Here is a 16,276-nt window from a genome sequence, read left to right as displayed (position 1 = left end):
GAACCGACCGCTATTGAAATATTCATGGGATTTTTCGAATGTGGGAACAGAAAATAAAAAAAAAACCCACAAGATTAGAGTTTTTGATCTCGTCTTGTCTTGTAGGATTAAGAACTAATTAGTGGAATTTGGATGAAAGAGTTAATAATAACACATGAGAACTAAAGTAAATTCAGACAAGGTTGGAGTGGACGGATATTTTTAAAGGACTCCAACCATAAAAATCAAACAAACATCCCATGAAATTTCTTTGAGTCAAAGGAGGCCCCTGAAATTCGGATATCTATTACTACGTATGTCAAACATTTCACCGATTCCTTTACTTATGACTTTTAGAAGTTGAGATATATTTAGCATCTATTTTTTTTCACCAAATTGTTTGCATGTGAGTTTTGAAAAGTTTGAATATATACGTTATATTAAATAATTATAAATATGAAACTAGATTCATTGAGTGGAGTCCGTAACTAACATTCAATGGAAAATTAGCTAAGGCTAGTTAGACTAAACTACAGTAGATGTTGAGAATAGTAATTAACACGCGTATTATTATTTTTCCTCGTGAGTTTGTGAAGATAAAAAGGGTGACATCGATTTTCTAACAAAAATAATAATCAATAGTAATCATCTCGGCCGCTAGCCGGCCATTGGATTAGATTGAATTCAAACATACCACCACCGCGTCATCCACAAATTAAATGACGATGGAATGGGATGCATAGATAGCATCTTCTCCAATTAAATAAAATTGAAGTGAGAAAAGAAAACATGATTTATGTAGAAAGATTGGCAAGAAAGAAAAAGAAAGGGAAACAAGAAAAAAAGGATCATCGATGGCGATCGGACGGGCGCCCCGGCAGCAGTAGTAGTGATGATCCCATGCATCGTCGGCGCGCCTTTACTTTTGTTTTGTTTGGTGATGATGATAAGATAAGATAATGACGATGGAATGGGGTGGATATATGCATGAGTATCTAGAAGCATTTCCGGTGGACGATGGATGGTCCGGATTCGTCGTACTCGGCCTTGGCGATCCACATCTGCTGGAAGGTGCTGAGGGAGGCGAGGATGGAGCCTCCGATCCACACACTGTACTTCCTCTCGGGCGGGGCGACGACCTTGATCTTCATGGAGCTGGGCGCGAGGGCGGTGATCTCCTTGCTCATCCTGTCGGCGATGCCGGTGAACATGGTGGTGCCACCACTGAGGACGATGTTGCCGTAGAGGTCCTTCCTGATGTCCACGTCGCACTTCATGATGGAGTTGTAGGTGGTCTCGTGGATCCCCGCGGCTTCCATCCCGATGAAGGATGGCTGAAAGAGCACCTCCGGGCAGCGGAAGCGCTCGGCGCCGATGGTGATGACCTGGCCGTCGGGCAGCTCGTAGCTCTTCTCCACGGAGGAGCTGGTCTTGGAGGTCTCCATCTCCTGGTCGTAGTCGAGGGCGATGTAGGAGAGCTTCTCCTTCATGTCGCGGACGATTTCGCGCTCCGCCGTGGTGGTGAAGGAGTAGCCGCGCTCCGTGAGGATCTTCATGAGGTGGTCGGTGAGGTCGCGTCCGGCGAGGTCGAGACGGAGGATGGCGTGGGGCAGCGCGTACCCCTCGTAGATGGGCACCGTGTGGCTCACACCGTCACCGGAGTCGAGCACGATACCTTGCAAATGTTTTTTTTGTTTGTTTGTCATCGATCACGGTGGACACGATGAATGAAAGAAAGAAACGAGAAGAAGAAGATGCAATGGCGGGCGGGCGGGCGTACGTACCGGTGGTTCGCCCGGAGGCGTAGAGGGAGAGCACGGCCTGGATGGCGACGTACATGGCGGGGGTGTTGAAGGTCTCGAACATGATCTGGGTCATCTTCTCACGGTTGGCCTTGGGGTTGAGGGGCGCCTCGGTGAGCAGGACGGGGTGCTCCTCGGGGGCCACGCGGAGCTCGTTGTAGAAGGTGTGATGCCAGATCTTCTCCATGTCGTCCCAGTTGGAGACGATGCCGTGCTCGATGGGGTACTTGAGGGTGAGGATACCACGCTTGGACTGCGCCTCGTCGCCCACGTACGCGTCCTTCTGCCCCATGCCCACCATGACCCCCGTGTGCCGCGGCCGCCCCACGATGCTGGGGAACACCGCCCGGGGCGCGTCGTCGCCGGCGAACCCGGCCTTCACCATACCTGTCCCGTTGTCGCACACCAGCGGCTGGATGTCCTCGCCGTCGGCCATCTTCGATCTCTTCTTCTTCCTCCTCCTCTCTTGTTGTTGATTCTTGTTTGTGGTTGCTTCTTGGATCTAACACAAGGGAGTACCTCCTTCTGTGAAGGATGGATCCGAGGCAGGTAATATTTATGGGGTGTGGAAGCGGAGGCCCGCACTCGTCGCGCGCGCATCGCCTCCATGGAAGAGGGTCCTCAGCCTCACAAATCCATGCATCACCACGGGACTCTCTTTTAACTTTTTCCTTCTCTTTTCTTTTCTTTTTGAGCAGTTCCATGCATACGTACGCTTTTCACCTCCACACCAACAAATTCATGCATGTATATGGTTTTCTCATCCACGAGTAGTATGCATATGCATGGTTTTCTCCTCCACAACAAAGTCGTCTATGTGTTGCTACGGGCTATAATGCATATATAAATGAATCGAACAAATGATTAAAGTCGTCTTCGAAGTCGGACGTTGCTCAGATATCAAATGGGCGCCCAGTAGGCTCCCCAAAATTCAACAGTTTGTATAATTCGGTCTTCCCAAATACAAATCATATGTGAGGGAGAAATATGGTTGTCCGGACTATCCGCCATGTTATCTCCAACACACAGGCCCAACACAAGAAAAAACACCCCAGGACGCACTCTTTTCCTGTCAGACCCTTCGCATTCGGTTTCCGCCATAGCGGGACACCCTTCTTAAAAGTTTGCTTCGACACGCCCCTCTTAAAAGTTTGCACGGGTCTTAAAGTCACTTAAAAGGGGCATTCTCGTACATTCATGATCAACTAATTCTAATCCATATTCTCCCAATGAATAAAACAAGAGATCAGAACAATATAATCTTTTTGATTGAAGGGGTAAGTCTAATCTCCACCTTTAATTTGCATCGAAATATGCAAACTTTTCTACTCCCTCCATTCAAATATACAAAGCCTAATTCGTTTTTTGAGGATGGCTTTGACCATCGATAAGATTACTAATATATGAGATGTATGAAATGTTTCCCGCTGTAGCAGGACATTTTTCGCCGGTGTTATATCCTTTAAAACCAGATGACGTCCACCTCATCTTCGCCGTGCGTTGCAACAGGGACATTTTTTCATATTTACAATATAATAGTGTGGGTTAAACTACACATACTATTGTAACAAAACAAAGAATAACTATAGAGATCAATCTCAAATGTCCATTCAACTTTGCAAATGCAAGCAGTAAAATGTCATCTTTTTTAGGCTTTCTAATTGTATAACAACAACTGCCAATATTTTTCTCTCATTTCTCATATCTCGCTTCTATTAAGTGTTTGCAACGCCTTGAGTTCAACATGGCAATGCCATGATGAAACGCCATCATATGTCTCCTGAATTCTACAACTGGTGAAATGGAAAAAAACACACACATACACGCTCACACACACACACTGACGTGGGAGGCGTGTGGCAACCGTTTCGTCGGCGCCAACCAACACCACATCAACATCCTTGCCTTCGCCAGCGACGCCTCATTTTCTTCTTCCTCCTTCCTCACCAGCTTTAGTTCTCGTTCCTATTTATTTTCTAGAATACTCTCTCTTTCTTGTTTCACTTAATTTTCTGGAAGACTCTTTCCTTCTCCAACACCATGAAACACTTGGCAGCTTTAGTTCTTTTTCCTTCATATTCTTATAACACTCTTCCTTTCTACTATAGCATGAACCACCTGGCCGATGTAGTGTCGTGTTGTCCTCGCCCGTGAACATTTCGGCAACCATCAACGTGTGGACATCCTGCAGAGCATGGTCGTCATCTATCTTAGTGAATGATTGGTCGTCCATGTCACGAGCGCATGGTGGCCGTTGTCCTTGTTGGCAAGCAGTGCTATACCATGTCGCTGAGAGCATGTTGACCATCCTTGCCCGCGAGCTCTTTCAAGATATTTGGCACAATTAAATGTCTGCTAAATTAATTAATTACACAAATAATTAAATGCCTACCTAACTCTTTGTGTGCCTAATTAACTACCAACCAAATCAATTAATTATGCCTAATTGGGAAAATCCCTGCTTCTAAATATTTGTAGGCATAATTAAATGTCTGCCTAATTAATTAATTTCATTTGAATCAGATCCCAAATTGATTCAGTGCAAAAAAATCATATTTTAAATGGACCTAATCAATTGCATATGTAACTAAATGTCTAGCTAATTAGTTGCATTAACGGTTTGATCTCCAAATTGATTTGTGCTTGATTTCCAAATTATTTTCTTATGAATGGCTGCTACGAACGATGACTACCTAAAAATTCTCTTTGATAATATAGATATTACACATTTGATGTGCCTCTTGCAATGGATTCATTTATGCAAGGCCTACCGAGTATTGTAGATACATTTACCTAACGAATTTCTTGATGATTGAATGGACACACTTAATTTGAGGATGTAGATTGTCTGGCTCTCTGTATGACTGACAAGAAATATAATATGACGGTGTCCACGAACGCTTGTACACGGCGGTCCGACGACCTGCCTGCCACCACGGAGGTGGGAGTGTGCAGGAAGAAAAACCCAGCTTGGAGGGGTGGTGGTGGAAGGTGAAGGCGAAAATAAACCATGTGTAACAGCCTACCAACTCATATTTAATAGTAGAGATGTATGAGATTTTAAGATAAAAAAGTATATATGTGATTTGGTAAGATAAGAAAAAGGATATGTTATTTTTGTTGTATTAGAAAATTTGTGATTGTCGGTTATAGTAAAAATAATGATAACAATAAATGGCAGTACATTGAGGAATATCTTATTTTGTTTTGGATGGCTATCGAGAAAAATCTTATATCCGTCTTTTAGTAAGGTGATCTCACATATATGATGTGATTTCTGAATTCTGAATTACCTATTATTTACGTGATCGAATTGAATCAACACCTGCCGGAGTAAGCACGAAACAAGATCCCCCCCCCCCCCCCGCTTTAATGAGATTTAGTTTTTAATGGGAGGGAAAAAATAAACTAGGGGTGATGGGAGGTGCGACGAAAAAACATCCTCGCATCCCTCGCTACATGGCAATTGATGACGTTCGTGAGCACCCACTGAAGGCGCTCATGCTCTATCCAAAAGTGATCTAGCTTAACTTCCTTTTCATTTTGATTGGACCATTTCCGCAACATTGAATCACTTCTCAAAAGTGGTCCTGCGATGATGAGTTGGTTAGGTTAATTTGATGCCATGGTCTAACCAATAAAATGTCTTGCTACCCACTACCTCCCTCCTGGTTTATTACCCCCCCCCCCCCTTGTATTTTGGGTCAGACTTTGCCCTTTGCAAGTAGCTTGTTACCTACAAAAAAATTATCATGGTCTAACAAATGAAATTGTCATTGTCTAAATAAGAAAAGTGTCATCCTACCTACAATAAAACTACCATGGATTAATTAACAAAATTACATAGTCTAAATAATAAAAGTGTCATGCTACTAAAACACTTTTTCAACAATTTGACGTGGCAAATTAGCTCTACTAGTAGAATGCCCGTGCGTTGCCACGGGCATTTTAGATATTTTGCTGGAGTTATATGTAAAAATAATGCATTCTAAAATTTCACATGTATAAAAAAGATAACTAGTAACAATCTGATAATGATTAAAATCCACTTCAGTTGAGACAATGTTTGAAACAAAAAAACAATTTAATGATATATGCATAGAGAGCAATGATCCAGCTAATAATCTGTGAGGAATTAATATCTACTTGATGTGCTTAAAATATTCTCATATAGTATCAGGAATGTTGTTTTTAGGTTCATTCGCATGATACTTGAGCAAGTATAATAAAAACTTCTTCCTCGACTCATAACGGTGAAAGAACGATAATCACACTGAAAGTAAAAATCTTGTGGGATAATTTTTATAAATTTTTTGGGTTTTGTTGTGGACTATCATCGCTTGCACATCTTTTTGTTCTGTAAAAATTGGTGAATTTTTGTCCTCTCCAACAACATCGCCTCGGGACCGTTGCCGATGGAGAAAAAAAATTGAACATCGACAAAATCCATCTCTATCTCTCACATATTATGCAAAACTGAACATGTATAGAAATACAACTTTTGAGTATTTTATATCATGTGCAACACACATACAGATAAAAAAACAATTATTTGTATATGCACCTCTACTAGTTTTTTAAAGCTCGTTGAGTTTTCAATCCGGTCTATCATCATTACGCCAGTGCCTATGTCAACTGATGTTTTAAAGCATCATTCAAATCTATCTATTTTCATATTTGACCTGCAAAATTGAAAAATGTTAACAAATATTTGAATTAAAATTAAATATGATGCTATGTAAAATATATATCCATTGGTCAGCTGCTAGATGTGAGCGCTGACCTTTTAAACTGATAGACCGGGGGTTGAACTCTGGGAGGTCGAATCCTCCTGTTCCTCAGTAGCTCAGTGGTAGAGCGGTCTGCTGTTAACTGACTGGTCGGTGACATAGTTCTTTTTAGTAGAGCAAGTAAATGGCATCCTAATTTTAGTTATTTATAGCCCACCTAATCAATTGTTGATGATTATTCTCAGAATTTACTATTTAGGGGGTGTGATATTTTTCACTCTACACAAAATATGTTACAGTACTATGTTACTCTAATAACCAACAGCCACTTTTCCTTGGACGCTCTCACCCACCACTACTAGGAAAAACCTTATACACAAGAGCTTACCAGTAGCACTGTTGAGAAGGCAGCGCTGCTACTAAATAGCAGAAGCGCTTGGGAAAAAAGAGCACTACTACTATGCACACAGCAGTAGCGCTATAGTTATAAAACCCGCTACTACTATAATTGCCAGACCGTTGGCGGCAGGCTAGGTATACTAGTAGCGCCCATACGCAAAAAGCGCTACTGCTATTCTACTTAGTAGTAGCGCTTTCCCCAAACCAGCGCTACAACTAAGGGTGCCAGACCGTTGCCGGCAGGCTAGGTATACTGGTAGCACCCATATGTAAAAAGCGCTACTGCTATTGTACTTAGTAGTAGCGCTTTCCCCCAACCAGCGCTACTACTAAGGCCACCTTGTCCAACCGGCGCCCGCGCGCGTCCTCACTCTCCCCCTCACACTCTCACTCTCCCTACGCCGCCCGCCGTCGCCGCCGTCACCCACCGTCGCCCACCAGCGCCCCCAAGGTCCCTCCCTCCTCCTCCCTCTACTCGTCCCTCCGGCGGCCCCCTCCTCCTCCTCCCTCTACTCGTCCCTCCGGCGGCCCCCTCCTCCTCCTCCCTCCAGTGGCCCCCTCCCCCTGCTCTCTCCTCCTCCTCCCTCCTCCCCCTCCTCCCTCCAGCGGGCCCCTCCTCGTCCCTCTCCGATGGCCCTCCTCTCTCCCTCCTCCTCCTCCCTCCTCCTCCCCCTCCCTCCTCCTGCTCTCCCCTCCTCCTCCCTCTTCCTCCCCCTCTTCCTCCCTCCTCCTCCTCCTCCTCCTTTTTTAAATAAAATAAGAAATTTGAATAGAATAAAACAGAAAATTTGAATAAGTAAATTTGAATAGAATAAAATATGAAATTGAAAAAAGTAAATGTAGGTATTTTGAATAGAATAGGAATTTTTTAGAAAATTTGAATAAGTAAATTTGAATAGAATAAAATATGAAATTGAAAAGAATAAGTAAATGTAGGTCTTTTGAATAGAATAGGAAATTTTTAGAAAATTTGAATAGAATAAAATATGAAATTGAAAAAAAAGTAAATGTAGGTCTTTTGAATAGAATAGGAAATTTTTAGAAAATTTGAATAGACTAAAATATGAAATTGAAAAAAATAATTAAATGTAGGTGTTTTGAATAGAATAGGGAAATTTTAGAAAATTTGAATAAGTAGATTTGAATAGAATAAATTATGAAATTTAAAAGAATAAGTAAATGTAGGTCTTTTGAATAGAATAGGAAATTTTTAGATTTTTTTAGTAAATGTAGGTTTTTGTTTATATTTTGTTTTAGACATAGGGTTTCACTATGTCCTACGATGAAGATAATAATGTTTTTGTTTATATTTTGTTTTTGCAGAAATCAAGGAGCCCCTACCAGTTAGATGTAGCGCCTTACTGGTAGCGCTTGTACAAGTGCTACTACTAGCTATAAAACAAGAGCTACTACTAGGGTTTTCCCTAGTAGTGCACGAAAATCCCTCACTCGCATCTCGTTCTCCCCTCCACGACGTTGGCGGTGGCATGTCCCGGCCGCCACCCCTCCCCGCCCACCACTGCCTCCCATCCCCTCCACCGTGATGTGGCACTCCTTGCCACGGTTATCGAGAGGAACGCCGGATTTGGTGAGCAGTCGGAGCCACGTCATTGATTTGTTCATCCCAGGCCGACTTCCGCTACCGAGGGCAACCGCGTCTGTGGCTCCTAGGAGGTGAGCAGCCGGAGCCGCATCATTCATCTGTTCTCTTAGACTGTTGCAACTGATTTAAAATAGATACATAGAGGGGGTTATCCAAAGCTAGAGGTTATCAGGGAATTATGTAGGTTCTTAGCTAGGGGTATTCATAACTTGGCTCAGGTTAAACTGGTGTTCCACTTGTGCATTATATTCACTACTTACTATGATAAAAGTTGATCAACGCCCTGTTTCTCACAGATGTGGTATGTTTAAATCAATTTCAATGTTCTCGTAGTACCGGTTTATTTGTTTAGTACATGCTTGATGAATATAAGCACACTATCTATTGCCTTTCATTTGCTCTTCTCCATTCACAACTTCTCTTCTTAGTGGGAGGAAACTGCTCAGAGATAGTTGGTCATGTATACAGGAGCAAGTGCAGTAGTGATATTATTATAAGTTCCCCTTTGCACGTATTAATTAGCTTACATAATTATTTTCCTCAAGAAGATAATAACTTAATTATGGAAGTGTTTGCACACATACGCACTACTGGAAATTGTGTATACGCCGGGTGTCATGGTCTTCGCCGAGAGCCAAACCACAGGCACTCGGCTAAGTAAGAGACGTCGAGCGTGACTCTCGGCAAAAGGAGCATCTCGGCAAACACATGATAATGCCGAGAGTAGGCCTCGCAAAAAGGCAATACTCAACAAAGGCACTATTTGCCGAGAGCCAAGTGGCCACCACACGGCAAAGTTTTGCCACGTGGCACATCCGGCGACGGATAAAGGCACGGTCACGGTTGCAAGTCTTTGCTGAGAGTGGCTCTCGACAAAGATTTAGTCCCACCTCGCCTACCGACAAGCAGAAAGTGTTGGGAAACGTAGCATGCAATTTCAAAATAAATCCTACGCCCCAGCAAGATCTATCTAGGAGATGCATAGCAACGAGAGGGGGAGAATGTGTCTACGTACCCTTGTAGACCAAAAGCGGAAGCGTTTGACAACGCGGTTGATGTAGTCAAACTTCTTCTCGTTCCGACCAATCAAGCACCGAACGTACGGCACCTCCGAGTTCTGCACACGTTCAGCTCGATGACGTCCCTCGAACTATTGATCTAGTAAAGTGTCGAGGGAGAGTTTCCTCAGCATGACGGCATGGTGACAGTGATGCTGAAGTGATCCGCGCAGGGCTTCGCCCACTACGACAATATGACCGGAGGCGTAAACTATGGAGGGGGGCGCCACACACGGCTAGGAATCAATGTTGTGTGTTCTAGCGGTGCCCCCTCCTCATATATATAGGTTGGAGGGGAGGAGAGGCAGCCAAGGGGGCGCCCCAAGTAGGAGGAATCCTACTTGGGCGCCTCCCAATTCAGCCTCCCCCCTTCCATATTCATCCGGAGGGGGGAGGAAGGAGGAGGGAGGAGAGAAAGAAGGGGGAGGCCGAATTGCTCCCCTTCCTTTCTCCCTTCCCCTCTTTCCTTCCCCCTTATTTTGGCCTACATGGAGCGCACCAGCCCCCTAGGGGCTGGTCTGTCCCCTTCTCGGCCCATTAGGCCCATGTAGTTGCCGAGGGGATCCCCGGAACCCCTTCCGGTGACCCGATATGTACCCGGTACCCCCGGAACATTTCCGGTGTCCAAATATCATCGTCCAATATATGAATCTTTTCCTCTTGACCATTTCGAGACTCCTCGTCATGTCCGTGATCTCATCCGGGACTCCCAACAATATTCGGCCACCAAATCACATAACTCATATAATACAAAATTGTCATCGAACGTTAAGCGTGCGGACCCGACGGGTTCGAGAACTATGTAAACATGACCGAGACACCTCTCCGATCAATAACCAACAGCGGAACCTGGATGCTCATATTGGTTCCTACATATTCTACGAAGATCTTTATCGGTCGTACCGTAATGACAACATACGTTATTCCCTTTGTCATTGGTATGTTACTTGCCCGAGATTCGATTGTCGGTATCTTCATACCTAGTTCAATATCGTTACCGGCTAGTCTCTTTACTCGTTCCGTAATGCATCATCCCGCAACTAACTCATTAGTCACATTGCTTGCAAGGCTTATTATGATGTGCATTACCGAGAGGGCCCAGAGATACCTCTCCGATACTCGGAGTGACAAATCCTAATCTCGATCTATGCCAACCCAACAAACACCTTCGGAGATACCTGTAGAGCATCTTTATAATCACCCAGTTACATTGTGACTTTTGATAGCACACAAGGTATTCCTCCGGTATTCGGGAGTTGCATAATCTCATAGTCGAAGGAATATGTATTTGACATGAAGAAAGCAATAGCAATAAAACTGATCGATCAACGTGCTAAGCTAAAGGATGGGTCTTGTCCATCACATCATTCTCCTAATGATGTGATCCCGTTCATCAAATGAAAACACCTGTCCATGGTTTGGAAACTTAACCATCTTTGATTGACGAGCTAGTCTAGTAGAGGCATACTAGGGACACGGTGTTTTGTCTATGTATCCACACATGTATCAAGTTTCTGATTAATAAAATTCTAGCATGGATAATAAACATTTATCATGATATAAGGAAATATAAAATAATAAATTTATTATTGCCTCTAGGGCATATTTCTTCGGTCTCCCACTTGCACTAGAGTCAATAATCTAGTTCACACCGCCATGTGATTTAACACCAATAGTTCACATCACCATGTGATTAACACCCATAGTTCACATCGCCATGTGGCCAACACCCTAAAGGTTTACTAGAGTCAGTAATATAGTTCACATCGCCATGTGATTAACACCCAAAGAGTACTAAGGTGTGATCATGTTTTGCTTGTGAGAGAGGTTTAGTCAACGGGCCTGCCACATTCAGATCCGTATGTATTTTGCAAATTTCTATGTCTACAATGCTGTGCACGGAGCTACTCTAGCTAAATTCTCCCACTTTCAATATGTATCTAGATCGAGACTCAGGGTCATCCAGATCGGTGTCAAAGCTTGCATCGACGTAACTCTTTACGACGAACTCTTTATCACCTCCATAACCGAGAAATATTTCCTTAGTCCTCTAAGGATAATTTTGACCGTTGTCCAGTGATCTACTCCTAGATCACTATTGTACTCCCTTGCCAAACTCATGGCAAGGTATAGAATAGGTCTGGTACACAGCATGGCATACTTTATAGAACCTATGGCTGAGGCATAGGCAATGACTTCCATTCTCTCTCTATCTTCTGCCGTGGTCGGGCTTTGAGTCTTACTCAACTTCACACCTTGCAACACAGGCAAGAACCCTTTCTTTGACTGATCCATATTTTCAACTTTATCAAAATCTTGTCAAGGTATTTCCTTTGTGAAAGTCTTATTAAGCGTCTCGATCTATCCCTATAGATCTTGATGCCCAATATACAAGTAGCTTCACCGAGGTCTTTCATTGAAAAATTCTTATTCATGTATCCTTTTATGCTATCCAGAAATTCTATATCATTTCCAATCAACAATATGTCATCCACATATAATATCAGAAATTCTATAGAGCTCCCACTCACTTTCTTGTAAGTACAGGCTTCACCATAAGTCTGTATAAAACCATATGCTTTGATCACCTTATCAAAGCATATATTCCAACTCCGAGATGCTTGCACCAGTCCATAGATGGATCGCTGGAGTTTGCACACTTTGTTAGTACCTTTAGGATCGGCAAAACCTTCTGGTTGCATCATATACAACTCTTCTTTAAGAAATCCATTAAGGAATGCAGTTTTGACAACCATTTGCCAGATTTCATAAAATGTGGCAATTGCTAACATGATTCGGACACACTTAAGCATCGCTACGAGTGAGAAAATCTCTTCATAGTCAGCACCTTCAACTTGTCGAAAACCTTTTGTGACAAGTTGAGCTTTGTAGATAGTAACACTACCAACAGCGTATGTTTTCCTCTTGAAGATCCATTTATTCTCAATGGCTTGCCGATCATCGGGCAAGTCCACCAAAGTCCACACTTTGTTCTTATACATGGATCCTATCTCAGATTTCATGGCCTCAAGCCATTTATCAGAATCTAGGCTCATCATCGCTTCCTCATAGTTCGTAGGTTCGTCATTGGTCTAGTAACATGACTTCCAGAATAGGATTACCGTACCACTCTGGAGCAGATCGTTCTCTGGTTGACCTACGAGGTTCGGTGTCGGTTCAATATCCGGCGTATCTCGTAGTAGGGGTCCTAAGCTAGGCGTCTTGGAGCGATGGTAACATAGACACGGGGCTTTACCCAGCTTTGGGCTCTCTCGAAGAGATAATACCCTACATGCTGCTTTTGATTGTATTCATATGGGTGTAGTACAGAGTACATGTATCTACCACGAGATTGTAGTAATGAATATGAGATTGTCTATTGACTAGCCTGGCCTCGGTTTATATAAGACACCGGAGGCCTAGGGTTTTAGGAGAGTCCTTGTCTTGGGCGCCAAGTCTTGTGCAGTCTTCCTTGTATGCGGCAGGGGCTATCCGAACTGGCCCATGAATGAGCCGCCATGGGGGTCCTCGGCCCGATCCAGCTGGTTGGGAGACGACATGGTGAGTACCCCCTAGTCCAGGACACCGTCAGTAGCCCCCTGAACCGGTCTTCAAGTTGGGGACGCTGCTCGATTCTTCCGAACTGTTCTTCATCTTCAGTCGTCGGTCTTGAAAACTGGTTCAACAAATCTTTCCATCTTCGATCTTGAGGATCGCCAAAGTGAATCCGAAGAGTTTACACGTCGGGTATCCGAGGAGCCCCTTTAAGTTCTCGGCCTTTATCAATGCCTTGTTATTTTTTACACCACACCTCGGGTTTGAAGTTGTTCCCGTGCAGTGGTGTCCTCTTGCATCCGAGCTCCAACACCGGACTGCATTCGAGGTATCTTTTGCAGCCGAGCACCAACGCCGGACCGCTTCCAAGCTCTAACGCCGGAATGTATTCGAAGAGTCTTGTTACAACCGAGCTCCAATGCCGGACTACATCCGAGCTCCAACACCGGACTATGTCCAAGTTCCAACGCCGGACTGTATTCTAGCTGAAAACGCCGGACTATGTCCAAGCTCCAACGCCGGACTTTATCTGAGGTGTCGTAGCTCACCTTGGTTCAAAAAAGTTGAAGGAGTTTGAAGGGAGTTAGCCGAGCTTAGTGCCGGAAAGGCCCTCTATAGAGCCAGCCGCTTGCATCCGAGCTTTATGCCGAACCACCTCGGGCTTGGGCTGATTGTTTGCGGATGCAATTTACTTACTGACAAGATATGTAGCCAGTAGCCCTCAAGGTGTGTGTCGGCCCAAAATTCCGAGATGCACTTTAGAGGAGATAGTGATCGGCGGACGGACCCTTGAGAGAGGGTTTTGAGAAGTCGTCGTAATATACTAGCTTGATGCCGGATAGGTCCATATGGTACCTATTGTTGTCCGAAGACACATTTGCGCATAGTTCGGTCAAGCCGAACAGTGAGCACTTTGACTTTTCTGCATTGAATAGGCAATGCAGCAGCCCCCGAGACACTGGTCGGGTGGCAACACCAGATCAGGGGATCGATGTACCCCTTTAATATTTGTAAATGATAAGCACGAAGCCCAGTAGCCCCCGAGCCTTAATGTGGGCACGGGTGGCCGAATTAAGCATCGATATCGAGAGTAAAATCATAAATTATGTGTAATGGTTCTATGTATCCAATTACTTTACATCATTAATGCTCGGATCCGCATTGTACAAAACTTCGTTGACCGACCATCAGCTTCAACCTCCTCAGCCAGCAACTGAGGAGTGTTTGTCCTACTTTATAAAGCCTTTACAAGGGCAAAGGTTTATGACAAACAAGGCAATCCGGCCATACAGTTTTATAAACAAAGGTACGCGGAGAGATATGTTATATTACTGTTTAATGTAAGAAACATCTTCCAAAGAAAATAGTCCCGCTATCGGTTCCTTTCCTTGGGTCATCATGCTGACCAGGATCATGAAACCTCAACTCCGATCAATGTGGGAGGAAAATATTGAGGATTTAGTTTGGGGAAAGTTTCCAAACTATGTGGTCTATAGCGAACCTAAATTTCACTTCCGTCATTGCCGACCAATTATATCCTTTAAGATCGCTAGCTTTCGGCTTCACCCAGTCTGAGGTACTAACTCGGATGACCCGGCAGTAACAATCATAGAGGTGCTCCCTTTACCGCCAAGCCAAACAATCGGGAATGTAGGGGTAAGCACAGGAGCCAGGCAATCCAGGTTGGCCAAAATCTTAAGTCAAATTGATGCATATTTATGGCTTTATATAACGATGATTATGGAAGGCAACCCTCGTATATTAAATACAAATGCCGACGATATGTTTATTTTGACTCCGTTGCAACCGTTTATTAGTTGAAAGTGGCCCATCGTCGGCTTCCACCCCCTTGTAGATGCTACGCAGGGTGTTTTCGCAATAACAAAACAACCCTTAGCCGATGTCTCGGTGCCTGAAGGCGGTTGTGTTAGCGGAAACGAGGCAATCAGATATACAAGCTATATAACTTTCACTTAGTCATAGGAGCTTTAAATTGGGGAAGCTAGCTACGAGCCCTCGGTTAGTGTTCGCCGACAGCCGAGGTCAAGCCGTAAACACTTCATCCAATGTTATGAACGGACCGTCATTTAACACGGGGTGACCTCTATCGATCTTTATAGTTTAATACAGTCATCGGATCGCTGACCAGTTTACGCTTATTGTGACAGTCAGTTTTTGGCTTTCTCCACTGAGGCGCTTAACCATGCTAGCTGAAAGCACAATCGCAGTGGTTCTCCCTTTGTGCACCTAGCCGAACAAAGTGGAACGTAGGCGGCGAGCACAGGGGAAGGGCAACCCAACTATTGACCGAAGATACAATTCGAAACTGATGCATATATAGCAATATCCGAGAATGTTTTTGCCGAATCTCTAAATGTGTCCGGCGTTGCACTGCGAGACTAATGCTGGAAACACACAAATAGTTTAAATGTGCCATGGGCTTGGAAAACCAAAAAACTTCAGTAAAAACAGGTCGTCCGAACTAGATCAAGTGTTCGGTGCCAAATCGAAAATTGGTCTTAAAAAATAAAAAAATGTGCTTCCATCATGCTTTAACATGACACATCCTATCTCAAGACTTCAAGCGGGTCAGCCTATGGCTTGAACCTCCTATCCCGAAGGCGGAGTACTTCTCATTAGGCCAGTTTAGCAAACTAAACTCTAGCGGCTTTGAGAGAGAAATTAGGCTCCTCAGCTATTGACCACACACTCGCGTCGAAAAAGGGAGTGATAGAAAAAGACTTTACAACGACTGAGAAGAAAACACTTACTATAAAATGGCGCATTTAAATTTAAGATCCTCCAAGTGACTTGGTAAAAGAATTTTATGTATAATGATTGTATCTACCGAAGTACATATATCATATCTATGTTCACCCGAACTTTAAACGCGTCTTAACGGACCGTCGGCTTCTCCCTCTTTGGTCAAGGGCCGAAAAGTGTTATGTACTCCACCTGTTGAGAATATCGATGATGTTTCCGATAACCAGGCAATCGGGCCATAAGGCTGTAACAGACAAAGCGTGCTCAGGGAACTTATGCTATATTACTGACGAAGTGTAAGAAGCATCTTCGAAGAAAATAGTACCCCCACCGATACCTTTCTTCGGTTGCTCATTGTTACTATGAGACTTGTGCAATAGATTTTTT

The 16,276-nt window shown here is 43.8% G+C and overlaps 1 protein-coding gene across 1 annotated transcript; it reads right to left on the bottom strand.

Moving 5' to 3' along the window:
- Positions 1-608: 608 nt before the first annotated feature.
- On the bottom strand, positions 609-2,320 carry LOC123119001 (actin-1). Its single transcript, XM_044538637.1, has 2 exons — positions 1,764-2,320; positions 609-1,654 (listed from the first exon to the last, which is right to left on the bottom strand). Exons 1-2 carry the CDS (start codon positions 2,215-2,217, stop codon positions 975-977), a joined length of 1,134 nt encoding a protein of 377 aa, XP_044394572.1. The 5' UTR covers positions 2,218-2,320; the 3' UTR covers positions 609-974.
- Positions 2,321-16,276: the final 13,956 nt, after the last annotated feature.

This window comes from Triticum aestivum, chromosome 5D (genome assembly GCF_018294505.1).
Source record: "Triticum aestivum cultivar Chinese Spring chromosome 5D, IWGSC CS RefSeq v2.1, whole genome shotgun sequence".
NCBI classification, from domain to species: Eukaryota; Viridiplantae; Streptophyta; class Magnoliopsida; order Poales; family Poaceae; genus Triticum; species Triticum aestivum.
Note: the sequence above shows the minus strand (reverse complement) of the source record. Positions and strands in the feature narration are given on the sequence as shown.